At 41.4% G+C, this 27776-nt stretch overlaps 1 protein-coding gene across 5 annotated transcripts in view; it reads left to right on the top strand.

The window, feature by feature from the left end:
- Window positions 1–27776, top strand: part of SLC25A13 (solute carrier family 25 member 13) — a 244604-nt gene that overhangs the window by 66801 nt on the left and 150027 nt on the right. For 4 of the 5 annotated variants that reach the window (XR_016394318.1, XM_022586453.2, XM_089917651.1 and 1 more), the window contains exon 4: window positions 23139–23254. The exons of the other annotated variant lie outside the window; for it this stretch is intronic. Coding sequence is in view for 3 of the 4 variants with exons in the window: in XM_022586453.2 (XP_022442161.1) it covers window positions 23139–23254 (116 nt within the window). In the remaining variant the exon portion in view is untranslated. The remainder of the gene's footprint in view (window positions 1–23138; window positions 23255–27776) is intronic. 5 annotated transcript variants of the gene reach the window in all.

The raw sequence follows: 27776 nt of genomic DNA, 5'->3' as shown, positions 1-27776 counted from the left end.
TCTCTAAATGTTTCATAGAATTCACCTGTGAAGCCATCTGGTCCTGGACTTCTGTTTGTTGGAAGATTTTTAATCACAGTTTCAATTTCATTACATGTGGTTGGTCTGTTCATATCTTCTGTTTCTTGCTGGTTCAGTCTTCGAAGGTTATACCTTTCTAAGAATTTGTCCATTTCTTCCAGGTTGTCCATTTTATTGGCATAGTGTTGTTTGTAGTAGTCTCTTAGGATGCTTTGTATTTCTGCTGTGTCTGTTGTAACTTCTCCGTTTTCATTTTTCATTTTATTGATTTGAGTCCTCTTCCTCTTTTTCTTGATGAGTCTGGGTAATGGTTTGTCAATTTTGTTTATCTTCTCAAAGAACCAGCTTTTAGTTTTATTGACCTTTGCTATTGTTTTCTTTGTTTCTGTTTAATTTATTTCTGCTCTGATCTTTATGCTTTCTTTCCTTATGCTAACTTTGGGTTTTGTTTGTTCTTCTTTCTGTAGTTCCTTTAGGTGTAATGTTAGATTGTTTATTTGAGATTTTTCTTGTTTCTTGAGGTAGCCTTGTATAGCTATCAACTTCCCTCTTAGAAGTGCATTTGCTGCTTCCCATAGGTTTTGGATTGTCGTGTTTTCATTGTCATTTTTCTCTAGGTATTTTTTGATTTCCTCTTTGATTTCTTCAGTGATCTCTTGGTTATTTAGTAACGTAGTGTCTAGCCTCCATGTGTTTATGTTTTTTTCCCCTTTAATACATTTCTAATCTCATAGTGTTTTGGCCCGAAAAGATGCTTGATATGATTTCAAGTTTCTTAAATTTACTGAGGCTTGATTTGTCACCCAAGATGTGATCTATGCTGGAGAATGTTCCCTGCGCATTTGAGAAGAAAGTGTAATCTGCTGTTTTTGGATGGAATGTCCTATAAATATCGATTAAATCTATCTGGTCTATTGTGCCATTTAAAGCTTCTGTTTCCTTATTTATTTTCATTTTGGATGACCTGTCCATTGGTGTAAGTGAGGTGTTAAAGTCCCCCACTATTATTGTGTTACTGTCGATTTCCTCTTTTATAGCTGTTAGCAGTTGCCTTATGTATTGAGGCGCTCCTATGTTGGTTGCATGTATATTTATAATTGTTATATCTTCTTCTTGAATTGATCCCGTCATCATTATGTAGTGTCCTTTCTTGTCTCTTGTAACATTCTTTATTTTACAGTCTGTTTTATCTGATATAAGTATTGCTACTCCAGCTTTCTTTTGATTTCCATTTGCATGGAATATCTCTTTCCATCCCCTCACTTTCAGTCTGTATGTGTCCCTAGGTCTGAAGTGTGGGCCTTTTGTAGACAGCATTTATATGGGTCTTGAAAAACAAGTACCCATTCAGCAAGCCTGTGTCTTTTGGTTGGAGCATTTAATCCATTCATGTTTAAGGTAATTATCGATATGTGTGTTTCTATTACCATTTCCTTAATTGTTTTGGGTTTGTTTTTGTAGGTCCTTTTCTTCTCTTGTGTTTCCCACGTAGAGAAGTTCCTTTAGCATCTGCTGTAGAGCTGGTTTGGTGGTGCTGAATTCTCTTAGCTTTTGCTTGTCTGTAAAGCTTTTGATTTCTCCATAGAATCTGAATGAGATCCTTGATGGGTAGAGTAATCTTGGTTGTAGGTTCTTCCCTTTCATCACTTTAAGTATATCATGCCACTCCCTTCTGGCCTGTAGAGTTTCTGCTGAGAAATGAGCTGTTTAACCTTATGGGAATTCCCTTGTATGTTATTTGTTGTTTTTCCCTTGTTTTCAATAATTTTTCTTTGTCTTTAATTTTTGCCAATTTGATTATTATGTGTCTCAGCCTGTTTCTCCTTGGGTTTATCCTGTATGGGACTCTCTGCACTTCCTGGACTTGGGTGGCTATTTCCTTTACCATGTTAGGGAAGTTTTCGACTATAACCTCTTCAGATATTTTCTTGGGTCCTTTCTCTCTCTTCTCCTTCTAGGACCCCTATAATGTGAATGTTGTTGCGTTTAATGTTGTCCCAGAGGTCTCTTAGGCTGTCTTCATTTCTTTTCATTCTTTTTTCTTTATTCTGTTCTTTATTCTGTTCACCATTCTGTCTTCCAGGTCACTTATCCATTCCACTGCCTCAGTTATTCTACTATTGATTCCTTCTAGTGTATTTTTCATTTCAGTTATTGTGTTATTCATTTCTGTTTGTTTGTTCTTGAATTCTTCTAGGTCTTTGTTAAACATTTCTTGCATCTTCTTGATCTTTGCCTCCATTCTTTTTCCAAGGTCCTGGATCATCTTCACTATCATCATTCTGAATTCTTTCCTGGAAGGTTGCCTATCTCCACTTCATTTACTTGTTTTTCTGAGGTTTTATCTTGTTCCTTCATCTGGTACATAGCCTTCTGCCTGTTCATCTTGTCTATCTTTCTGTGAATGTGGTTTTTGTTCCACAGGCTGCAGAATTGTGGTTCCTCTTGCTGCTGCTTTCTGCCCTCTGGTGGATGAAGCTATCTAAGAGGCTTGTGCACGTTTCCTGATGAGAGGGACTGGTGTTGGGTAGAGCTGGCTTTTGCTTTGGGGGGCAGAGCTCAGTAAAACTTTAATCCACTTGACTGCTGATGAGTGGTGCTGGGTTCCCTCCCTGTTGGTTGTTTGGCCTGCGGCAACCAGACACTGGAGCCTGCAGGCTCTTTGGTGGGGCTAATGGCAGACTCTGGGAGGGCTCATGCCAAGGAGTACTTCCCAGAACTTCTGCTGCCAGTGTCCTTGTCCTCAGGGTGAGCCGCAGCCACCCACCTCTTCTGCAGGTCACCCTCCAACACTAGCAGGTAGGTCTGGTTCAGTCTCTCCTGGGGTCACTGCTCTTTCCCCTGGGTCCTGACGCGCACACTACTTTGTGTGTGTCCCCCAAGAGTGGCGTCTCTGTTTCCCCCAGTCCTGTCAGAGTCCTGCAGTCGAATCTCGCTAGGCTTCAAAGTCTGATTCTCTAGGAATTCCTCCTCCCGTTGCTGGACCCCCAGGTTCAGAAGCCTGACGTGGGGCTGAGAACCGTCACTCCAGTGGGTGGACTTCTGTGGTATAAGTGTTCTCCAGTTTGTGAGTCACCCACCCAGCAGTTATGGGATTTGATTTTATTATGATTGCGCCCCTCCTATCGTCTCATTTTGGCTTCTCCTTTGTCTTTGGATGTGGGGTATCTTTTTTGGTGAGTTCCAGTGTCTTCCTGTCGATTATTGTTCAGCAGTTAGTTGTGATTCTGGTGTTCTCGCAAGAGGGAGTGAGGGCACATCCTTCTACTCCACCATCTTGGTTTAGGCTCCTCTCAACCCATGTTGTTGAAGGGTCAACTGTATAAAGGGATGAGAAGGAAAGGGAGGGGAGTTGGGGGTGGGGAGAGAGGGAGAGCTTTATTAGGAGGAATTGGCTCATGCAATTATGGAGGCTGAGACCTCTCACTGTCCACCATGTACAAGCTGGAGACCCAGGAAAGTCAGTAGTGTAGTTCATTCTGAATCTGAACACTTCCATGCCCTCTTCAGGCACACCACCCTCCCAGCCCTGTCATGTGCAAACCAATCTAGAAGCTGTCTGAACCCTGTACTTTTGAAATTTTTATGGAGGCCTCACGATCAGTTATTTAACTCCATTTCTAACCCCTCCGCCCCTTTTAAAAATTGGAGTATAGTTGCTTTACAGTGTTGCATTAGTTTCTGCTCTACAGCAAAGTGAATCAGCCACATGTATACATATATCCCCTTTTCCTTGGATTTCCTTCACATACAGGTCACCACAAAGCATTGAGTAGAGTTCCCTGTGCTATACAGTCTGTTCTCATTAGTTATCTATTTTATACATAGTAGTGTATATATCTCAATCCCAATCTCCCAATCCATCCCACCCCCCCATTTCTCCCCTTGGTATCCATACGTTTGTCCTCTACGTCTGTGTGTCTATTTCTGCTTTGCAAATAAGTTCATCTATACCATATTTCTAGATTCCACATATGTGCGTTAATATACAACATTTGTTTTTCTCTTTCTGACCTCACTCTGTATGACAGTCTCTAGGTCCATCCATGTCTCTACAAATGACCCAGTTTTGTTCCTTTTTATGGATGAGTAATATTTACTACATCTTTTTTATCCATTTCTCTGTTGATGGACATTTAGGTTGCTTCCATGTCCTGGCTATTGTAAATAGTGCTGCAGTCAACATTGGGGGTGCACGTATCTTTTCAAATTATGGTTTTCTCTGGGTATATGCCCAGTAGTGGGATTGCTGGGTCATATGGTAGTTCTATTTTTAGTTTTTTAAGGAACTGCCATACTGTTCTCCACAGTGGCTGTATCAATTTACATTCCCACCAAAAGTGCAAGAGGATTCCCTTTTCTCCACACCCTCTCCAGCATTTATTGTTTGTTGATTTTTTGATGCTGGCCATTCTGACTGGTGTGAGATAATACCTCATTGTAGTTTTGATTTGCATTTCTCTAGTACTTAGTAATGTTAAGCATCTTTTCATGTGTTTGTTGGCCATCTGTATGTCTTCTTTGAAGACCTGTCTATTTAGGTCTTCTACCCATTTTCTGATTGGGTTTTTTTTTTGTTATTGAGCTGCATGAGCTGTTTGTATATTTCGGAAGATTAATCCCTTGTCAGTTGCTTTGTTTGCAATATTTTCTGCCATTCTCAGGGTTGTCTTTTCTTCTTGTTTATGGTTTCCTTTGCTATGCAAAAGCTTTTAAGTTTCTTTTTTTAAAATAAATTTATTTATTCAATTGATTTTTGGCTGCATTGGGTCTTCGTTGCTGCACGTGGGCTTTCTCTAGTTGCGGTGAACGGGGGCTACTCTCTTCATTGTGGTGCGCAGCCTTCTCACTGCGGTGGCTTCTTGTTGCAGCGCACGGGCTCTAGGCACGTGGGCTTCAGTAGTTGTAGCATGCAGGCTCAGTAGTTGTGGCGCATGGGCTTAGTTGCTTTGCGGCATGTGGGATCTTCCCGGACCAGGGCTCAAACCTGTGTCCCCTGCATTAGTAGGCAGATTCTTAACCACTGAGCCACCAGGGAAGCCCTGCTTTTAAGTTTCATTAGGTCCCGTTTATTTTTGTTTTTATTTTCATAACTCTAGGAGGTGGGTCAAAAAAGACCTTGCTGCAATTTATCTCAAACAGTGCACTGCCTATGTTTTCCTCTAAGAGCTTTATAGTGTCTGGCCTTACATTTAGGTCTTTAATCCATTTTGAGTTTACTTTTGTGTGTGGTGGTAGGGAGTGTTCTAATTTCATTCTTTCACGTGTAGCTGTACACTAACAACAAAGATCACAAAGAGAGATTAAGGAAACAATCCCATTTACCATTGCAACAAAAAGAATAAAATAACTAGGAATAAACGTACCTAAAGAGGCAAAAGACCTATACTCAGAAAACTATAAGATGCTGATGAAAGAAATCAAAGACAACACAAACAGATGGAGAGATATACCATGTTCTTGGTTAGGAGGAATCAACATTGTGAAAATGGCTATACTGCCTTTTCCCCTTTCTAGAGAATAGGGGATGCCCTGAAAATTTCAAGCTTCTAATCATTCCTTGGCCTTTGTGGTAACCAGTTCCCATCCAGGAGTCCACCAAGAGATGCTTAGTAGAAGACTCATCAGATTGATTTCTAACATAGAGTCCATGTTCAACCTACACCAGAAAAGCTGGCAATGAATCAGCTGCTGGTAAAGATGATTAAAAGGGGAAGCAGGATAGCAAATGTACATACCACTGTAGTTCTGCTTCATTTTATTTTTATTTTTAAATATTTGTTTTATTTATTTTCCTTAATTTTTTGGCTGCATCGGGTCTTAGTTGCGGCACTCGGGATCTTTTCATTGCGGCGTTGGCTCTTCCTTGTGGAGTACAGGTTCCTCTCTAGTTGTCACGCGCAGGGTTCAGAGTGCTCGGGCTCAGTAGTTGCAGCATGCAGGCTCTCTAGTTGAGGCACGTGGGCTCAGTTAGTTGTGGCTCGCGGCATGTGGGATCCTAGTTCCCCGTCCAGGGATCGAACCCACGTCCCCTGCATTGGAAGGTGGATTCTTTACCACTGGAGCACCAGGGAAGTCCCTGCTTCATTTGAATTTTCTCTGCAAGTTCATCTAAATGTACATTTTCAAAAAGAAAAGTATATTAAATGAGCAAAAAGAAAAAAGGGAAAATATTAAAAGTGTCACTAATTCACCCTGTAACGGTGCAAATTCAGGCTCAGCACAGCTGGTGATTGGCACATGGCCCCCAGGTGGCTAGTTCTGTAGATTCATTCCTGGTGAATAATTGAACTCCCAATAAAGTGACTCTTCATTTTACATGATTTAGTTCTTTTGATTCCATTTGTAGCATTATGGAGGGATGTTACTCTGTATCCGGAAGGTGACCACTTCTTACCACCTTTGCTGAGAGGCATGACCATCTCTCGCTGAGATTATTGTAATGGCCTCTTAACAAGTCTCCCTGCGTCTATTCTTGCTTCCCTGCAGTCTGTTCAGCACAGCAGCCAGAGTGATCCTATTAAGACCTAAGTTGGGTCGTGTTACTCTCTGGCTCACACTCTTTTATGGCTCCCCATGTCACTCCAAGCAAAAGCCAAAGTCCTTACTGTGGCCAGCAAGGCCTTACTGTGCCCACTCTCTCCTTCCCTTACCCTCCTACTTCATCTCCTACAAGTCCTCTCCCCACTTAGTCTGTTCTAGCCCCAGTGGCCTTCTTGCTGCACCGTGAACACACCATGCTCAGTCTCACCGCAATGCCTGCTCACTTCCTCTTCCCCCAAGAAGTAGGTCTTCGTGCTGATGACACCTTCTTAGGAAGGCTTTACCTGAACATGCTGTTTTAAATTGTACCCCCAACATGCCTTTCTCCTTATAGGGCAGTGTATCTCATAGTGGTTATCTTGTCACATAAGGATTTTATTAATTGGTTTATTGTCTCCCCCTCTGCCTTCTCACACACACTTGGCTGAAGCTTCAAGAAGACAGGGATTTTTGTCTGTTTGGCTCACTGCTGAATCTGCAGATCCTAGACAGTGCGGCTGGCACACAGGAGCACTCTGTATTTAGTGAATGAATTTGAATGGATTGGACACATAAAGTGCTATGAGTGTGGGAGGTATGATTATCAAGCTGATAAGGGGATGGAATTCTCAGGCTACCTTCTGGTTCCATATTGAAATTCAACATATTAAAACTCCTGGTTTTCATTTTTTCCTAGGAACTCTATGACATTTTATGCCCTGTCTCTCTGTAACAGGTGCTGAAACTTTTAGCTAATCTTTTTTCTTATCCTGTTTTCACGTTTATCCTCTCCAAATAGGCTGGTACCACAGTAGTCTGGGGTCATTCTTGTTTTTGTAAAATTACTGTGAGCGATTCTTTGTATTGAGAAAAACACCCATATGATTAGGTTCTTGATCCTTTTGAGACTCCTGCCTCTCCCTTTCAGCACCCTATGAAGGCCAAAGAGTTGGCTAGCTGGGGACCGTTTGTCTCTGCCTCTCTCTTCCCTGCTTATGGTCTGGTGAGTCACAGCTTTCTTCAGCAGAGTCGAATAAATGCAGCCACGTCTCTCCTCTTTTAATAGATTTTAGTTCACACCATTCTTCCAGTTATTAACTTAGAATATAATTTTTACAAATTCACTAAGGGGGTTGCATTTCCATCTAGGGAAAACCTCCCTTGAAAGTACCTGGGATTCACTGAACATGGAAAACCTCTTTTTGTGGCTTTATGATTTCCTGATTAATGCTTTCTTCTAGAGTTTTGTTTTGTTTTTTAATTTAAATCAGGAAATAAAAGTTACCAATTAAGGAAAAAGCATTAAAATACTGATGTTGCTTTCCCACAATTAGCAGTAATTGTACCTAGAAAAAGCAAAAGAGTCTCAAAAGTCTTGTAGCTGAATTTGCTTTTGCAAAAATATAAAAGTACTCCCAACAGTTTCTAATTTTGATTATTATTTTTTTTACAATTGCTATTCTGTGTTGTAATTGCCTGCTTAAAAAAAACTTGATATTATTATCAGACCTTTATAAATAGGACTTGTTAATGAATGCAGAGATAGTATAGAACAGGATGGGGCAACATATTGGACAGAAAATTTTTCTTGCCTTTCTTTTGGAATTTATATAGGTTCTTCCAGAGAATAAAATAAACTATAAACCTAAGTAGAGCAGGCTTACATAGCTATAATAAATGCTTTTGGTTATTTTAATGAGAATCTACATTCATGGGTGGCCTGTGTTAATAGGTGTATTTATTGTGTTTTGTTAGTGATTATTTGTATAGCAAAACATAATTAAATATGAAAAACTTACATTTTTCTTTACCAGATCTTGTGCCAATTCTTAAGTGAATTATGTTCATGTAGTAAAATTTAAATTAATCTGTATCGAGGATAGGGGTGGAAATAGCATTCTGTTTATTGTAGGTATTGGGTAAAATCCAGAAATACTACTTAATCAGAATATTGTAAGCAGAAAACGCTTTTTGTTTCAATTCTCATTAGTAATGTTTCTTAAGGTTTTAGGCTACTTTTCTCAGCAATGACAGTTTATACAATTTAGTTTTAATTTTTAAGTTTTATTTGAAATCCTAGAGTGTCTTAGATAATCATTTAGAACATGAATCATTATAGAGACATCAGAGATGTGACTGAATCTGTACTGATCCCAGTATATCTTGAACATGTTTTGCTTAAAGATTTACCTGTGCTATCAGTTTGTTTCTCATGATTTACCTCATTTCAGAGCAGAATGTTGAAACCAAAATGGGGTATACATTTAATATCAAATAACTTTTTCCTTGCCAACCACACCTCAGCCCCTGGACTGAACATGGTGTTTGAGGTTTTATTCAGTTACGTGAGTATTTGTGGAGCAATGGGAGGTGGAAGCATGGCACCTGAGGCTAAGTCATTCCATTTTGTGTGGCCATTTCTTCCTCATTTTGAATTAGGAAACAGATGTGGGAAGGAGAAGAAAGATCCCAGTTCATCATCATAGTTATTTCTGGTACCTCAAGCCTCACAACCAAGAACTTATTTGTCCTTGGCTGAGCTGTCTCTTTACTCTTAGGTTGACTGAAGACAGCTTTGGGGCTGCCTCCTGAAACTTACTTGATCAGTACCCCCAGCCCCACTTCCAGCGTTTTGGAGCCTGCCTTTCTCCTTTTCTGGGAAAGGTGAGAAAGCACGTTAGAGATGGCCGTGCCATTTGATGATTCGTTTTCTTTTTGCATGTGTCCTTTAAATTAACATTGCAGATTTAGAGGCCCTTTGTGATGCAGGTGATAGAGGACAAGTTGTTATTGTTTACAGGCTGAGAGATTAGGCTTACATGGAGTTATGATGTGTCTCAGAAAATCGTAATTCCATGGTTTAGGAGCGATAATCTGCTTGGGAATGTGGGTGGGGAGGAGGAGACTCCAGGCATTGAGACTATGTTTGTGGGGCCAAGTACATTGTTTTTCTTAGACAAGGATGCGTATTTGGGGCGGCATTGGATGGAGGGCTGATGGAGATTATTGGGGACAGCTGCCATTCTTAATGCAGGCATTGCTCTAGAACATCCTGTATAAACTGCATATTACCACTTCAGAACTATAGAACACCTCATTAAATTTTTAAATTTAAAATATTTTAGATAGTGCATGATTTATCCCATACTTTTTCTTTCTATGTGCCTTGCTTTTTAAGGATCTTATGCTTTAAATTAATTTTGTTACTGAACTTGAGTGCTTTCTCTTTCCTTGTTAGAAATAAGAGTAAAAGTATTTGATGGTCTGAGATGGAATTGATGCAGTTATTTTACAACTTTGAGTAAATTTAAAGTAAAATTTAAAAACCTAAGCCTTCTTTGCTTGCACTGAAATATTACGACTATATAGATGAGAAGTGTTGCCCCTGAAACTTGGTCTGAGTTCTCTTGTTAATATAAGAGAAATTTCTGCAAATTCAATTTGGAATCAACACGTAGGCACTTTTAAGATTTCTTTTTCATGGTCTTAAATACAGAAAATCATAATCTATTTTAAGCTTCTTATAAATGATGGAGCACTTGTTTACATGTGTAAAATGACTCTATCTAAGTAGTGTATTGAAGTTCATGTTCATGTTTGCTATTTAATGACACCTAATGATATTCAACGAAGGGTTATGCTAAACCAAAGAGAAAATGTGTTACCCAGGCAACTGCCTCAGGCAGACTAGAGATTCAGGCATATGGCTCTGTAGTATACATTATTTCAGCATTTTTAAGCATAAAGAACCACACATGTAATTGACTGTGAAAAATTACTGCTCAGTTACTGTATTGTATGGTCATAATAGAAGTAAATGAATACGTCATTGTTATTGGAACAAGTCTGTTGGGAACCACTTGTAGACTCTACTATTTAAGAAGCAAAAATACAATAAGAAGAAAATAGCTGGTTTAATTAACATGTAAAATTGGGTTAATTTGAATTCAGCTGGCACAGCAGATATTAATGTTGGCTTTTTTTGTGTGCGTGTGATATTCTGGCTCAAGCCTATGTACTTCTATTTCTTTTGGCCACACCATAAATAATTTTATTTTAAAAAATATGATAAAGGCTACTTCAGTCATTGAATTTTTGCTTGCTAAGGGTTTATGTTCTGATCACATCAAAAAAGGTTTTTGCGTGTATCCATAATGTAAGTTTTATAAGTGAAAGAAAATGTTAAAATATTTGAGTAACTGATAATGTTTTTTCAAAGGGCAATCAGTAAAACTTGATTTCATGTATTTTTAAAAAATTTAGTTTACTGCTTTTCAGTCAGAGTGCCTAGCTGGACAGTTACTGCATTGGCAGATGCGAGACAGTAGCACATTTGCTCTTGTCACTTTTTGTGTGTCTGTGCTTATTTAGATGCTTCTTACTTGTTTCCGAATATCATTTTAATCATCGTCACCTTGCTTCAGAGTTTCAGAAAAACGCATTGAGAAAGGCATTGTGTTCCAATTACAAAATGATTTAACTCAATCAATTTTTGGTGTTTTAAAATGTCATTTGGGCAAAGAACACCCGTAGATAGTACGGGCCTGCGAAGATTGTTCCTTGAGCTGTCTACTGTGCCGTAGGTGCTCACATAGTCTCTGGAGTGCAGGGCGCTTTTGTGTTTTTCGGCTCTAAACTAATCACACTGGAGACTGAAGTCAGATATGCAAAGGGTTTGGCAGCATGTACTGTACGGGAAGCATTTAAAGTATGTAACTGGTTTCCAGTGGCAATCTAACAGCTAACCTGCTACTTTATGCAGTGATAGGCCAGTGTACGGTGGTCCTTAAAAAATGCTAGTTAAATTTACTTGCCTGCTGGCTTTCCAGTTACTGATTTATCGGGCTTATCTGCAGTTTATCTCCCCGTTTTCCTTCTTCATTTGCCATTTTGTTTATTTTCATTTTTATTTATTTATTTGTTTTTGGCTGCTCTGCACAGCATGTGGGATGTTAGTTCCCCGACCAGGGATCCCATGCCCCCGGCACTGGAAGCATGGAGTCTTAACCACGGGACTACCAGGGGAGTCCCTTTTTTAAAATTTTATTTTTATTTTTTGGCATTTGCCATTTTAATAATGTTGAAAGCCTTCTCATCCAGCCTTGAAAGAATAAGGGAAGATCTAGGAAACCTAGATTAAAAAAAAAGAAAAAATCTACTTTGCTTACCCAAGTGGATTTTCCAGTATGATTTATAACTACTTCTCCCTTTTTTCACTACTGGTCTTTCTCCTTTTCAACTTTTTCCCCCATTAAAGGCAATCCCCAATTTAAAATGAGTTGCTCATAGTGTTTTTAGTAACTTTGTATGCATTTTATTTTTATGGTTATTATAAAATATTGGCTATATTCCTTGTGTTGTATAGTGTATCTCTGTAGCTTAATTTTTACATGATAATTTGTACCTCTTAATCCCCTACCCCTATATTGCCTTTCACCCCTTCCTTGTCCCCAGTGGTAACCACTGGTTTGTTCTCTATATCTGTTGAGTCTCCTTCTTTTTTGATATATTCACTAGTTTGTTGTATTTTTTATATTCCACATATAAGTGGTATCATACAGTATTTGTCTTTATTTGTCTGATTTATTTCACTTAACATAATACCCTCCAAGTCCATCCATGTTGCTGCAAATGGCAAAATTTCATTCTTTTTTATGGCTGAGTAGTATTTCACTGTGTATGTATATTTGTGTGAGTGCGTGTGTGTGTATATCTCGCCTCTTCTTTATCCATTCATCTGTTGATGGACACTTAAGTTGCTTCCATATCTTGGCAATTGTAAATAATGCTGCTATGAACATTGGGGTGCATGTAACTTTTCGAATTAGTGTTTTCTTTTCCTTCAGATATATACCCAGGAGTGGAATTGCTGGGTCACATGGTAGTTCTATTTTTAATTTTTTAATTTTTTTTTTTTTTTGCGGTACACGGGCCTATCACTGCTGTGGCCTCTCCCGTTGCGGAGCACAGGCTCCGGATGCGCAGGCTCAGTGACCATGGTTCACGGGCCCAGCCGCTCCGCGGCATGTGGGATCTTCCCGGACCGGGGCACGAACCCGTGTCCCCTGCATCGGCAGGCGGACTCTCAACCACTGCGCCACTAGGGAAGCCCTGTTTTTAAGTTTTTGAGAAGCCTCCGTACTGTTTTCCACAGTGGCTGCACCAATTTACATTCCTACCGACAGAGTACACTTTTCTATTAACAAAAACCCAAGTCTTTGGATAGATCTCAAAATGCTGTTTACCCCATGATGTAATAAAGAGTATCTGTGGTACATATTACTGAACTCAATATTGGTAATTATTCAGAATAGGAACAATGTAATATAAGATAGCTTTTTTTTAGGTACTTTTTAAAAATAATGATATATTTAAGAAATAACAGGATAGAGTCTTATGGAGATAGAGGATATGATTTGTTTCTAGTTTTAAAAAGCCTGTGGTGGTTCTTTTCCTCACTCTTGTGGGGATTGTTCATGATTAAAGCTTTTTTATAACTCAAAGTTAAAAGATGGGAGGTTGGGGGAGGTGGCTGGACACAGGGACAGATTCTCCTGAAGTTCTTGGGCGGTATTATTTAACAGGGAAGGAAAGAAGCAATGGGGTGTAGAGCATGTGTAGGTGAAAGACACTTTTCAGTGTGTAATTGAGAGAACTATTAGCAAAAGTGAAGTAGAACGGGGATGGATCATACTTGCTCGACATGTTTGATCCCGCTGATAAGAAAGTGTTAGAGGTAGAAGAACACCCTGTATAAATGCCAGCAGTTGGCACAGTCTGCCTTGGGCAGCTCAAGTACTGTTTGAAATGAACTGCAAAGCAGTGGCCAGACAGGTAGATCTGGAAGCATGGGCATATCACTCACCGAGTTAAGCTCGTAATTACAAGAGCCTTTATATTTATCTTCTTTTGGCAATATGGGAGCAGTGATATATGCAGAGGTGGTATTTATAAGCTAAATTCATGATAACTATACAGTAAAATTGCTAATAAAATCTTTAATAGGTTTTTAAAGCCAGGCAGTAGCCTGCTTGTTTGAACAATATTCAGTCTGTCAGATTTCATTGGAGCCAATGAATTTAAATAGCCCCTTGGCGAAAGCTGCAGTGAGATTTGAACCTGAATGCATGGTAGGGCTGAGGAACCCAGCTGGCCTCAGGACAGATGCACTCCTGGGAATGCCAGGCCGGTGCCGGAGCCAGGCTGGACACGGATCCTCCCTCTGACTGAAGACGGAAGAAAATGGGATTGTAGCGTGAAAAGCACTGGAGAGAGCACCTGTAAGAGATCAGGAAAGGGGGTCTGCTCCAACTTGCCCAGCAAGATCACGCTGCCCGTTAGGCAAGGGAAAACTACAACTCGAGCCTCTTTTTACCTTATTACTGATGGTTTTTAGAATATGAAATGAGGTAATAACTCATTGTCTCTTTCTAGAATGTGTTAAGAACAGCTGCGTTAAATTTACATAATTAGGGCCGTTGAGGCTTAGTTTGTTTGCTCCCTGACCGTCAACTGGAATATTAAATAAATCTTTATTTATGACCTCTTTCGTCATCTGCCTAAGTCGCGGTTTTTGTAACCTCAGTAACTTCGGGGCCTCAGAGTCTGTGCTTCTCTGGCGGCTGCAGGCCACCAGGCATCCCAAGGGCACACCTGATGTGCTCCTGGGCTTTAAAAGCTGTGTGCTTTGACTTCTAGGACAAGCCCCCCAGCTCTGTCTAGGGAGCGTATCCTGGATTTGATCACTTCTGTTTTTCTCTCTCCTGCTGTGACCCCGGTCCCACCCACTGCAGCCACTTCCAACTGGACTCGTGCTCCAGGGTTTCCTGAGTGTTCTTTCCAGGAGCTCACATCACCCCCCTGCATAAAACCCTCCAACATGGCTGTTTCCCATGTGTGCTTGGAATGAAATCCACGCAGCCTGTATGCCCTGCACCCTCCTTCATCCCCATCTCTCTCCCTGCCCCCCACCCCTCTACTCTCCAGCCACTCAGGTGTCTCCCTGTGCCATGGAACTTGGCAGGGTTGGCTGGTCGTAGGTCCAGACCTCACCCTGAGGTTTCTTCCACCAGAATACCCTTGCTCCAGATCTTCCCGTGCTTCCTCCTTTTCATCATTCAGATCTTAGTGCCACCCCCCAAGAGGCATTTCCTCACCACCTATCCCCATCATTCTCAAGCTTGGCTGGGTGGGAAGTTAAGAAAACAACAACAACAACAAAAAAAACGGATGGTTGCTCTGATCCCTCCTCACACCCATTAAATAGGCTCGCTGGGGCTAAGAAGCACTATCTTAATGTATTTCTCAATTTTGTCCTCTACACAGCAGTTACCTGATCTAGAACCATCTCATCTTTATGTAGGTATGTTTGAGCTCATTGTCTGCCTTCTCCACTGGAATGGAACTCCTTGAGGACATGGATTCGGTCAATCTTATTCATTTTCATAGTACCCTTAGCGCCTAGGGCATTGCCTGGCGTATGATAAGTGCGGGGTACGTATATGTTTGGGGCCCTGAACAATGTATATTTCCAGGGCATTTGGGAGGGAGATAAAAGAACTGGAAACCCCCCAAAGCTATTAAAGATGTTAAAGTCATGGAGGCCAAAACTGTTTTGATAAACTGGCCATCACAGGAGAGCCCAGTTATGTTTTTGGTTTTTTTTTTTGTTTTTTTTCGCTTGACATTCACAGATACTTGAACCTGGGTGGTCTGGTGGTTGGAACCCAGTTTTTGGAGTTAGATTTTACTTTTATCTCTGCCATTATTCCTGGACAGCTGTTTGGCTTCTGTTGTAACACACGGAAGAAGGTTATAAGGAGAAGTTATTTTTGTGAAGCACTCTTATGGTTAGGAACCTTAAGTAAAAGTGGTAATTGGATTTTGATATGCTGCATTGTCTATTACCAAACTTCCTAAAGTCTAAACAGATCAGCTCCTTACGTGCAGTTGCTTAAACTTTCATAGCCACGGAGTTGGCCTGGAGATGGGAGCCAGGCGGGAGATGAGAGGGACCACACAGGGTACAAGCCATTGCTGAGCGAGAGTAAGCAACAGCAGGGAGGAAGAGAACTGGAGCTTATCCACCTTGGATGGCCAGAGAGAGTGTGAGTCTTTCAACTGTTTGCTTCTTTTTTCAGCTCTCTCCACCCCCACCCATTTTGTTCAGTCCTTCTGCCACTACCCAAATTTAAGAGGCTTGCTGTTTTGTTTCATAGAAATTTTTATTCTCTTTCTTACTACACAAATAATTCAATATGTGTGCTATTGAAAAGATTAGAAAATGTGGACAAGCAAAAAGAAAAAACCTTAAATTTCTAATATTTTAACTACCTGGAGATACACCCATGACTAACTCTTTGGTGTTCATCCTTCAAACTCTTTGTGTGTGTGTATAAGATACCATTTTTGTCTATTTTTCACAAAATGGGCTTGTTTTCTACATACATTTGTGTAACCAATTTTGTACGTAATAACATGAATTTGTTTATTGCAGTTTGTAGTGGTTGGACAGTTCTCAGTGTATGAATGGTCCTTTATTTAATCAGTCATGAATTGTTGCATATTGAGGTTGTTTTCACTTTTTTCACTGTTATCCACAATGCTGCTTGAACATTCCTGTAGAGAAAAGTTTGCACACATTCACTGATGATGTTTTAGGGTAAATTCCTGGAAGTGCGATTGTGCTGTCAAGGAGTGTGGGCGTTAACAAGACTCTTGCTGCATTGTTGGATTGTCCTCCGGAGAGTGTAGCGCCATAAACTTCGATCCCCTTGTCGTAAGGAGCCTTTGTTTCTCCTTCAGATCTTCATGATTCTTCCCTGGATTCAACCAACAATCTCCCCAACTCCAGGCTCTTCTCCCTCCAGTTCATTTAACTCTCCTCTGCCAGATTGAAGGGTCTGAAGCACAAGTTCATCATGTCACGGAAAGTTCCAGATTTCGTCTGCCATTATGAACTCCATACCTTCCTTTGTGCTTGCCCTCCCTCCAGCACACTTGCACTTCTTGTGGCTCTTCATCTTCAGCCTTCCTTCCTTGGTTCCTGGCTCACCGTCTACTCCCCCAGACCTCCCGTTGTTTGGGGCAGAAATTGCACTTTTCATCTATGTGTTCCCAGCACTGGCCGGTGCTCAGCACATAGAGCAGGTGCTGAATTGGAGTCAGTGGCCTTTCCTTTCCCCACCTGCCATCTCTACTTGATCATCTCCCCTCTTTTACGAGACTGATGTTACGTGACCGCATGGTCACATCTTCCCTCTGATGTCACGTGTTCCTAATTTTACAGACTTTCTCCATCTCCTCCTTTTCCTCAATATAACAATAATCTTTCCCTCCTCTGAATTCGTGGAGTAATTTATCTCCAGTTCTCTTATATTACCTACCATTTTTTCTATAATACCATAATTTTCCATCTATATTCTCTGTTATAAGTCTTTCCAGGCTGAGAGCTTTCCCTTGCAAAGTTCAGAAGGGGCGGGGAAGGAAGCCTACAGTTATGCTAGTGTAAAAAGCACTGACATCATTTTGGTATGTATCCTTCTAGTATCGTCCTCTGTCTATAGCAGACATGTAATCTTACATCATCCTAAGCATGACGTCCAGAGGCACTCCACTTTCAATCCTTTCCTCCTTGGCTCAGTATGTGACTGCAGTATGTAGTGCTGTAGCCGTTTTACCGACACTTTAAAGGACTTGTAACGTAGCTGCTGTCATAAATGGCTTTCAGAAGAACAATAGCTCTGGTGGTTTGGAGAACAAAAATGACTTGCTTAAAAAAATCTCTGCTCGTGTCAGAACCATGAAATAGAGTAGCTGGAAACCTACTCTCCCCTGATCTTTTTTTTTTCCACTGGTTTGTGCACTTTCTCATAGATGTACTTTTTTTTTTTTAACATCTTTATTGGAGTATAATTGCTTTACAATGGTGTGTTAGTTTCTGCTTTATAACAAAGTGAGTCCGCTATACATATACATATATCCCCATATCTCCTCCCTCCTGCATCTCCCTCCCACCCTCCCTATCCCACCCCTCTAGGTGGTCACAAAGCACCAAGCTGATCTCCCTGTGCTATGTGGCTGCTTCCCACTAGCTATCTATTTTACATTTGGTAGTGTATGTATGTCCATGCCACTCTCTCACTTAGTCCCAGCCTACCGTTGCCCCTCTCCATGTCCTCAAGTCCATTCTCTACGTCTGCGTCTTTATTCCTGTCCTGCCCCTAGGTTCTTCAGAACCTTTTTTTTTTTTTTTAGATTCCGTATATATGCCTTAGCATACGGTATTTGTTTTTCTGTTTTTGACTTACCTCACTCCATATGACAGACTTTAGGTCCATGCACCTCACTACAAATAACTCAGTTTTGTTTCTTTTTATGGTTGAGTAATATTCCATTGTATATATGTGCCACATCTTCTTTATCCATTCATCTGTTGATGGACACTTAGGTTGCTTCCATGTCCTGGCTATTGTAAATAGAGCTGCAGTGAACATTGTGGTGCTGTTTTTGAATTATGGTTTTCTCAGGGTACATGCCCAGTAGTGGGATTGCTGGGTCGTATGGTAGTTCTATTTTTAGTGTTTTAAGGAACCTCCATACTGTTCTCCATAGTGGCTGTATCAATTTACATTCCCACCAACAGTGCAAGAGGCTTCCCTTTTCTCTACACCCTCTCCAGCATTTATTGTTTGTAGATTTTTAGATGATGGCCATTCTGACTGGTGTGAGAGGATACCTCATTGTAGTTTTTCTTTGCATTTCTCTAATGATTAGTGATGTTGAGCATCCTTTCATGTGTTTGTTGGCAATCTGTATGTCTTCTTTGGAGAAATGTCTATTTAGGTCTTCTGCCCATTTTGGGATTGGGTTGTTTGTTTTTTTGATATTGAGCTGCATTAGCTGCTTGTAAATTTTGGAGTTTAATCCTTTGTCAGATGCTTCATTTGCAAATATTTTCTCCCACTCTGAAGGTTGTTTTTTGGTCTTGTTTATGGTTTCCTTTGCTGTGCAAAGGCTTTTAAGTTTCATTAGGTCCCATTTGTTTATTTTTGTTTTTATTTCCATTAGGAGGTGGGTCAAAAAGGATCTTGCTGTGATTTATGTCATAGAATGTCCTGCCTATGTTTTCCTCTAAGAGTTTTATAGTGTCTGGCCTTACATTTAGGGCTTTAATACTTTTTTTTTTTTTTTTTTTTTGCGGTACGCGGGCCTCTCACTGTTGTGGCCTCTCCCGTTGCGGAGCACAGGCTCCGGACGCGCAGGCTCAGCGGCCATGGCTCACGGGCCCAGCCGCTCCGCGGCATGAGGGATCTTCCCGGACCGGGGCACGAACCCGTGTCCCCTGCATCGGCAGGCAGACTCTCAACCACTGCGCCACCAGGGAAGCCCTAGGTCTTTAATACATTTTGAGTTTATTTTTGTGCATGGTGTTAGGGAGTGTTCTAATCTCATTCTTTTACATGTAGCTGTCCAGTTTTCCCAGCACCACTTATTGAAGAGGCTGTCTTTTCTCCATTGTATATTCTTGCCTCCTTTATCAAAAATAAAGTGACCATACGTGCATGGGTTTATCTCTGGGCTTTCTATCCTGTTCCATTGATCTATACTTCTGTTTTTGTGTCCGTATGTCCCCTAATCTTGAGTGGTATAGGCCTGTGAAAATGTGACTTCTGTGTTTGCTTCCATGTCAGCTGACCCGTATCGCACTATTGGTTGCTGCAGGTGAGCCTTAGTGTCATATCGTGACTGTTCCTCTTAGACGCTAGATGCAGAGCTCATCAGAGTCGTGTGATTTATTTTAGAGGGCATCTAACATTGTCAAAGAAGTTTGGGAAGTTGAGGGCGGAAAAGGAACTAAGTGAGCTCACCAGCCAGGTCTGAACTTGATTAAGCTGGTATCCTTTGTTGTAACTTATGCTAATACCCATTAAATCTGCAAAGCAAGACTGGAATACTGTTTACACAAAAAGTATGTATACCTATGTAAATGTTTTTAGATATCACGCTGTAAATGAATATAGTACTATATATTCTGATAGCCTTCTAGTCAGATTACCTTGAAAATCCAAAATGATCTTGATGAACAGTAAAACATTATGATTTCATAGTTCATCTGTCTACCTCCTACATAGATGTATAATACTTGTATCTAACAGGATTACCAAATTACATACCTTTTTGGTATCTGTAACATGCCTAAAATACCAGAGCATTCACTGGCCAGTTACAGTTATGAAACCACAATGACATTGCCAGAGGAGGATTTGTTCACCGATATAGATGGCCTTCAGGTTTCTCATTACCATTTTGAGAGAGATGAGATTCTCTTTTTCTGGTATTTAAGCCTTTCTTTATTCAGATTGTTAAATTTAAGAAATGTCCTGGTTCTACGTAACACACTGTGTGATTCGTCTTGACTCACCCACCGTCTATGCAGAGATAATTTATCGACTGATAAACCGGCAGCAAGTTCAGCTGGTGAGTGTGTGGCTGTTTGGTTGTTGGTGCTACTCTGAGGAGGTCCTGGGCTGTGAGGAGTGGTGGCGAGAAGAAAGCAGCCAATCAGAAACACATTTCTCCTCTGTGCTGCTGCTTCAGTGGTCTGGAGCTGGGCGAGCATGAAATGGTTCTGGGCAGTTTCATTCACAGCATTAAGTAGCCTTTGTTTAAAAACTCCTAGTTCTGTGTTTCCAGTCTTGGCCTATGTATTAATATTAGTTTGCTAGGGCTGTCATAACAAAGCACCGCAAACTAGGTGGCTTAAAGAAAAAACGAAGAATTTTATTGTCTCACAGTTCCAGAGGCTGAGATCAAGGTGTTAGCAAGGTTGCTTCCTTCTGAGGGCCTGTTCCATGCTTCTTCCCTAGCTTCATTCAGGTGGTTTGCTGGCAATCTTCAGCATTCCTGGGTTTGTAGAAGCATCACCCTGATCTCTGCCTTCATCTTCATGTGACGCTCTCCCCGTGTGCACGTCTGGGCCCAGATTTCCCCTTTTCATAAGGACTCTAGTCATTTTGGATTGGGTGCCCACCCTACTCCAGTAGGATCTCATCTTAACCAATTACATTTGCAACGATTGCATTCTGAGGTTAGGACTTCAACGTGGATTTCGGGGGGACATAGTTCAACCGCATATTCACCTTTCTCCTGAGGTCCACACTAGTCCTTTTGGCTTCCTGCTGGATACCACACTTCACTGTTTGGGTGTCTCTAATTTAACACGGTTAGAATTGGTCTTACTCTCTCCCACTTCCCTTCTTTTTCCTTTTTTATTCTTTACCTTTGGTGGTGTCATCACCCCGCTCAGTTATCTAAGTTAGAAGTCTTGGAGTAACTCTTTTCTGGCTGTCAACCTCTGACCTCCAATCGCTACCAGGTTTTGTCATTCCTGCCTCAGTTGTATTTCTCCACTCTTCCCCCTTCTCCAATCCTAGTGTTCCGGCTCTGGTTTAGACCCCTGCTGTCTCTAGCTGTCAGGCTGTCTCCCCACGTCTCGTCTTTCCTCTGTTAAATTCATCTTCCACAGCAGTCCCTTTTCTAAAATAAAGATATGAACCTGGTATTTATTAACCCTAAAAACCTCCAGTGACTTCTCACTGCCTGCAAAAAAAAGTCAGGATTCTGTAACTGGCCTTTAAAGGCCTTTACAGGTGGCTGGCATGATGGCTCAACCACTCTTTTACTCGGCAGGACCATTAGATGCAGGGTCAGTAACACCTTTGTCCTTCTCTAAATACAGCACACCCCTCTGTACTTAGTTCTTTCCTCAGTGTGGATCGTCCTTCCCCTACCCTTCTCTCTTCTCTCCATCCTCCCATACCGATTGGAATTCTGTCTCGGTCAAATGGGAACCAGGACACTCGGTTTTCAGGCCAAAATGCCAGAAGCCAGTTGTTTCACCGTGCATGAGCCATAACTTCTAATAGTTTTCTCAAAAGTAAAATGGGGAGGTGGAAGGAGTTGATCTCTAAGATCTTTTCAGCTTTAAAATTTGTTTTTTAAATGCCACAGATTTGTGGAGCATTCCTTAATTTCCTTAGATTTATTCCTTAATTTATTACTTATTTATTCCTTAAGGCAGAATAAATCACTTCTCCTCTGTGCCCCTTGATGCTTTATCTTTTACTTTTGATACTCAGCTCGCGTTCTGGCGGGGTTACGTGCACATGACTACCTCTCATTCCCCCAGCAGGCTGTCAGCTCCTTGAGGCCAGCCGGGAACCTTCCACTCATATGTGTTTCCCTTGCCATCCCCACCTGCCCCTGGTCCTGCTCACACACACAAGATTTGCAGTGAGACAGACTCTGTAGCCGAGGAGAAAATGTTCTGGGCAAGTGTTCTTCTGTAACACGTGCCGTTCCTGAATGTTCCCCTGCGTTCGGAAGGATGTGTTTTTGGATGGTGAATGACATAGAGACCGTGTAATGGACACACCAGAGTTTTCTTTTCTTTGTGGCATTATTATAATCAGGTGACATTCTGGGAAATAGCTAAGTTAACGTTGTAGCACTTACTTTGTATAAAAATGTGTTCTCTCTGTAAGATTTTAGAACTAATTAACTGTTCTGTGAAACATGGGAAAGCACTTCTGTTTTCTTTCTCCTTCTATATCCTCGAGACTTGGACTATCCCAATGTATCATTGAAATATTTGTACATTTAAAATACAAAATAGTGGCAAAGAACTTAGTTCTAAGACAGCCTTTGTGGATTTATTTACTCCTTGGAAGTCAAAGCATCTGTGGCCTGTTCTGCACCTCCTAATGGATAGATGTAATCATACCATGACCTTGCTCAGAAACTTGTATCTCTGAACATCTGATCTCATTTCACAGTATTCTCTTATGTACTTTTCTGTCCAGATAAAATTAGTTCCTCACATTTTCCTTGCACACTCCCTAGCTTTCTTGCACCTGCCTTTCTGCAGGCATTTCCCCTGCCTAAGGTGACCCCCTTTCTATGCCCATTACTGCATACCTGTATTTCACTAATTTTTCGAGACCCAACTCACATTCCATCTCTGCCACAAAGCTTTCTTTGGTTTCCTACCAAAATTCTGTTATCATCATCTTGGTTCCTGTCTTATGATTTGTCTTTCCTGTATAATATTCTAGACTAGGGTTATCTGTCTTACCAGACTAAAAGTGCCTTGGGGTCATATTTCGTGGCCAGTTTATCTGTATTCTATCCCCCGCCCCAATATCATCCTTTAGTTCAATCCTCAGTGGTCAGTGGATATCAGTAATGAATGAATCTTTGTGAACCATTTTTACATGGTGTAGGAAGGTATTAATGAATGACTGAGCTGGTCTATTTTGTTGTTAACAACCATATATTAATCTAAAGTGTCTAAGCTTTATTTTTAGAATTAACGTGTCACCATATCCTCAAATCTGTTGTGTCTTTCAGATTCTGTGTGTTGTTATTTCAGTCCACTCTATGTAAAAGGAAATGCTAAGTGTTTATACATGCTTTTAGGTTTGAATTTTATTTTTTGACAGTGACGTTTTATTTTTTCCCTTAGTGTATATTTGTGTATGCTTCTGTCTTCCACAAGCTACTGACTTTATGCTTGTGCTTGTTTTGTGTTGCAGATTAATATCCTTTCAAGAATTTGTGGCGTTTGAATCTGTCCTGTGTGCCCCAGATGCTTTGTTCGTGGTGGCCTTCCAGCTGTTTGACAAAGCTGGCAAAGGAGAAGTCACTTTTGGTAAGGGGCGTGAGTGTGTGCACACCTAAGGAAGTGCAGACCTGTGTGAGCGGTTTGGGTTTTTTTTTCCCAAGAATGAAGTGTATGGAAATGGTTTTAAGAAGTTAGCCTATCCCTTTTAACAAAGATATCTCGGTGTTTTGAGGCTCCAGTTCTTGAAAAAAAGTCTCCCTTCGTGAAAAATTAAGTTTCTGGCTTAGTAGTTTTGATGCTCTGCTTTAGTTGTAAGGTGAGGGAGGATGGAGCACGACTGAGTCACGTCGTGACTCACTGAGGGTCGTAGAAGGTGAGAGGCAGAAAGGATTTGACCGTCCACTTCATTCCCTTCACAGTCAGTAGTGCTTTCCACGGTTAGAATGAAGAAGTTAATAAAGTGCCTAAGAACAGAAGGGATTCATGTTCCCAGTACCTTGTGTCCTTACCTTGTCCTCATGGAGTAGCTTGAGCCCAGAGGCAGCGCGCGAGATGGTAATTTGGAGCGGTACGTGGAGAACCCTGTTCTTCTCAATAACACGTTCCCCTCTGGCTGGGCTGGCAGTGTCTGCTGTGCTGCCCCCGCCGTTATTGGGGGACGCAGCACCATCTTCATGGGGCTCAGCTGCCAAGCTGCAGAAAACCCTGAAGTCTCTTAAGCATTAGGAGAAAGGGAAAACCAGGACGTGGTGGGGCAGTGGTACGTTCTTGTTTAAAAATAAACTGGTTACTGAAGATACATTGGGCAGAAGACACCACATTTCCCTCAGACTGTGCCGTGTCCAGCGTATGTTATCTGTGCGTGTGAACCTGGTGTAGAAAGCATTGCTGTGGAGAATTTTGGAGCCCTTTTGGGGCACACAGATTGTACATTCAGGGGAAATGGGTAATGCACCCATTTTAAATGTCTTTGTTCCTTGTCTCTAATTTATTCAGACTTCTTGGTCTTGTCTTACTTGTACGTCGTGAGGAATGTACAGATGGGGGGAATACAGATGGTGTAATAGAGCACCATCTGTTCTGGATGGTTCTGGAATTGGAGAGACTTAGCTCCTCCCAGCTCTGCCACTTTTGTCTCTGAGTCAAGTTAATTATCCTTTCAGGTCTTTATTTTCCTTATCAGAAATGAAGATAATAACTACATAAAGTATAGGTAAGGCAGCCTTCCCCTCCCCCACCCATTCCTCAACGTTCATTTGACATGACAGTTATTTAAGGCTAGATCAGCCAGGGCAGAGGCAAAAACACATATATTTACCTGGTTTTCTTTCATGTATTCTAGAAGCTCAGATGCTTTCCGTTAATACTTCACGAGGATTATTTGATATTTAAAAATCCCTAGAATAATTTTAGTTTTTGCCTCTCCCATCACCCAGTTCCTCTAGCCACAACTTTTCAATGGAACACCAATAAAAATGTTCCCATTAAAATCTCCAAATAATAAATGAGCAGTTAGCTCATGGTGGTGTTGATTCACCCAGTGGAAGTCAGTTTGATGAGAACGTTATGATGACGTTTCCTCGGGGTGAACAACAAGGGGAACCTGTAAGTTTGCGTGAGCTCAGCACAGGTGTGCTCGCTCTCTCGTCTTCCTCCTTTCTGCAGCAAATCTGGAGGGAGGGCTGGAAGAGAGCTGGATTGGAGATGGGGGGGCCGAGGAACGGATTAGCGGCGTTTTCCCGACTCCGATCAGTCTTCCGTCCATGGGCGTGAAGTGGCGGGGCTGATGTTGCCACCAGCACACCACTGGCCTGGCAGAGGAAAGAAGCAAGAGGCTTTGCCAGTGCTGGGAGGGCTGTGTGTGTGTTAGTGTGGTTAGGAGAAAAGAACAGGTAAAGCAGCAGAATGTGGGAGATGGGAGTCATCTGTGAATTGTAGAAAGAACGTGGCATGACAACTGTTTCTGCTTCTCACTAGCTGTTGGTTGATGGACAAGTCATTTCCGATTTCTGAGCCTTATTTTCCTTATCTACAAAATCAGGGTAATAACCTACCTTCCAGGACTATTGCACATAAACGGGCCATGTGGAAAACAAAGGCCTTTATAAAAATAATATTACTAAAAGAAATCATGTGAGAGAACAAAGGAGGATTTTCTTTTTTCTTCTTCTTCTTCTTTTTTTTGTTCTTTGAGAAGCCCTTTATTTTAACTTGCAGTTTAACCACTGGTCAGGTAGCTGGGAATTTTGCTTACTACCTGTGCTGTGTTGAACACTGTCCCATCTCTGAAGACATGCGAGAGTGCGTAAGACATCGGGGCTTCCAGGGGGCTACGATTCTGCTTCTGTCCTCAGCTGCATGTGACTGTGGTGGAAGAGTGCATAGCCCATCTCTCGATACCCTGCCTTCTGCAGGTAATTTGTTCCAGAATCTGCCTGTCTCACAAAACACAAACAGGGTATGCCCTGTATCTGTTTATGAGGAGCCAGTGGCGTCCTCACCCTGTGGGTGTAATAAAATGTCGCCTGGGCTTTTCTGAGCTGTTAATCCCCATTTAGGATTAAACTGAAAGAGCTATTCATAGTACAAAGAAGATACTCAAATGACCATCAAATTGCAAAATGATAGCCGACTTAACATTTTTCATGAGGTCGGGTAGAGTCATTCAGTGGAGGTGAGCGCTGTGTACAACAGGCTTTTGCCAAGTAAACACAATCATATGGGAGGTGTGGCAGCCTTAGGAGTGTTTTGTCAGCAGGTACCTTTAGAAGAAGCTAACAAATAAGTACGTTTTTCAGGAAACTTGTAATGGGGTTGAAGAAATTTTTTAAAAAATGGAGTTGGGCAGAAAAGTGGACTTTCCTAGTCAATCCTGATCTCATAGCCCACAGTATTATAAGGGAATCCAGATCTGTGCCCTGGCTCTCTGTCCATATGAAGCTGTTTGAGAGACACACAGTGGCACTCTTTGCTCTGATTACTTCCTCAGCTCCCTGTAAATCCTTCACTCAAGAGTGACCCTTTTGTATATCAGAAGGTTGCCCTCCTGAGTGTGCATCTTTGGGAGGAGTAGGCATGGAGTGGCGAGAGTGGAAGGGCTCCTTTTTTAACCTCCCAGGTTGGCATGGTCAGCTGTGGTCACGGGGTGAGCACTGCGCTTGCACTAAACAGTGGGTCATCTGGGGCCTTCCCATGGGCTGCAGGGAAGGCTGGCAAGTGGCCTCAGATCCCCCATGTCTCCTGGCTTTGCATTTCATCCAGAGGAGAGCAGTTACACTCTTTATCTGTATACATATTAGGTTTCCACATAAGAGCTCATCTGAAGCAGGGCTTCTAGGACTAAGCCCAGTAAGCACCGGTATTTGTCAACAAGCCGGCAGTGTCAGTGCTCCCACTAATGCTGATTCTGATACACACTAAACAAAAATCAGATGGAACGTTTCAGCGTCGCATTTCAGTGAAGCCTTGCCCCCTGTTCTCTGAGGCCTTGTTTATGTTTACCGTATTTTCATGTCCCGATCACTCCCTGTGTTTGCTACAATGAAAAGATCTTGATGAGGCCAATTTTGTTCCTTTGATATCTAGTTCATTATGTTCTCCTGTTTCCTTTGAGGGAAAACATATCTCCACTATTCTTGTTCTCACCATGTTTTCTTATTTTGATACCCGGTATTTGTAAGTGCGTTTTATGATGCCAACAGGTGTATAACATGATATCAGTACAAGTAGAAAATTCTGCTTAACAATTTGCAATTCTGTGTGATTGGAGAGAAAAGTATTTTGTTCTAAATCTTTTCATTTGCATTTTTAGCCTATTTTATATGACAGTGATTTTTTACTCTTAATTTTTTCAAGTGTACTTTATTGAAGTAGAGCATACATGCAGAAGGATGCACGAATCCTAAGTGTACATTTTGATGATTTTGCACAGTGTACATACTTGTTTCACCACCATCCAGATCAGAAAGAGAATGGTACCAACACTCAGTAGGTCTCTTCCCAGTTACTGTTCCAATGGTAGCAAGGGATATTTATCACCATCAATTGATTTTGCTTGCTTTTAAACTTAATAAAAATGGAGTGATACAGGATTTATTCTTTCATTCTCACTTTTGCTCAAATTTTATTTGTGAGATTCATCCATGTTTTTGCTATGTGTATTTTTATTTTGTTCTTTTTCTTTGCTGTGTAGTATTCCATTGTATAACTTTACCCTAATACGTTTACTCATTCTACAGTTGATAGACACTTGCACATTTCCAGTTTTGATTGCTACAAATATGCTTTGAACATTCTTTTATGTATTTTGGGGTGTGCATATGTGTAGGCATTTCTAGGAGTAGAATTGCTGGGTTGTAGAGAGCTTCCCTGGTGGTGCAGTGGTTAAGGATCCACCTGCCAATGCAGGGGACATGGGTTCGAGCCCTGGGCCGGGAACATCCCACATGCTGCGGAGCAACTAAGCCCGTGTGCCACAACTACTGAGACTGCGCTCTAGAGCCCACAAGCCACAACTGCTGAGCCAGTGTGCTGCAACTACTGAAGCCCACATGCCTGGAGCCCGTGCTCCGCAACAAGAGAAGCCACTGCAATGAGAAGCCCGTGCACC

Source organism: Delphinapterus leucas, chromosome 9 (genome assembly GCF_059928025.1).
Source record: "Delphinapterus leucas isolate spDelLeu-1000000601 "Yukka" chromosome 9, BTC_Dleu_Yukka2, whole genome shotgun sequence".
NCBI classification, from domain to species: domain Eukaryota; kingdom Metazoa; phylum Chordata; class Mammalia; order Artiodactyla; family Monodontidae; genus Delphinapterus; species Delphinapterus leucas.
This window is presented reverse-complemented; position numbering and strand designations above follow the sequence as displayed.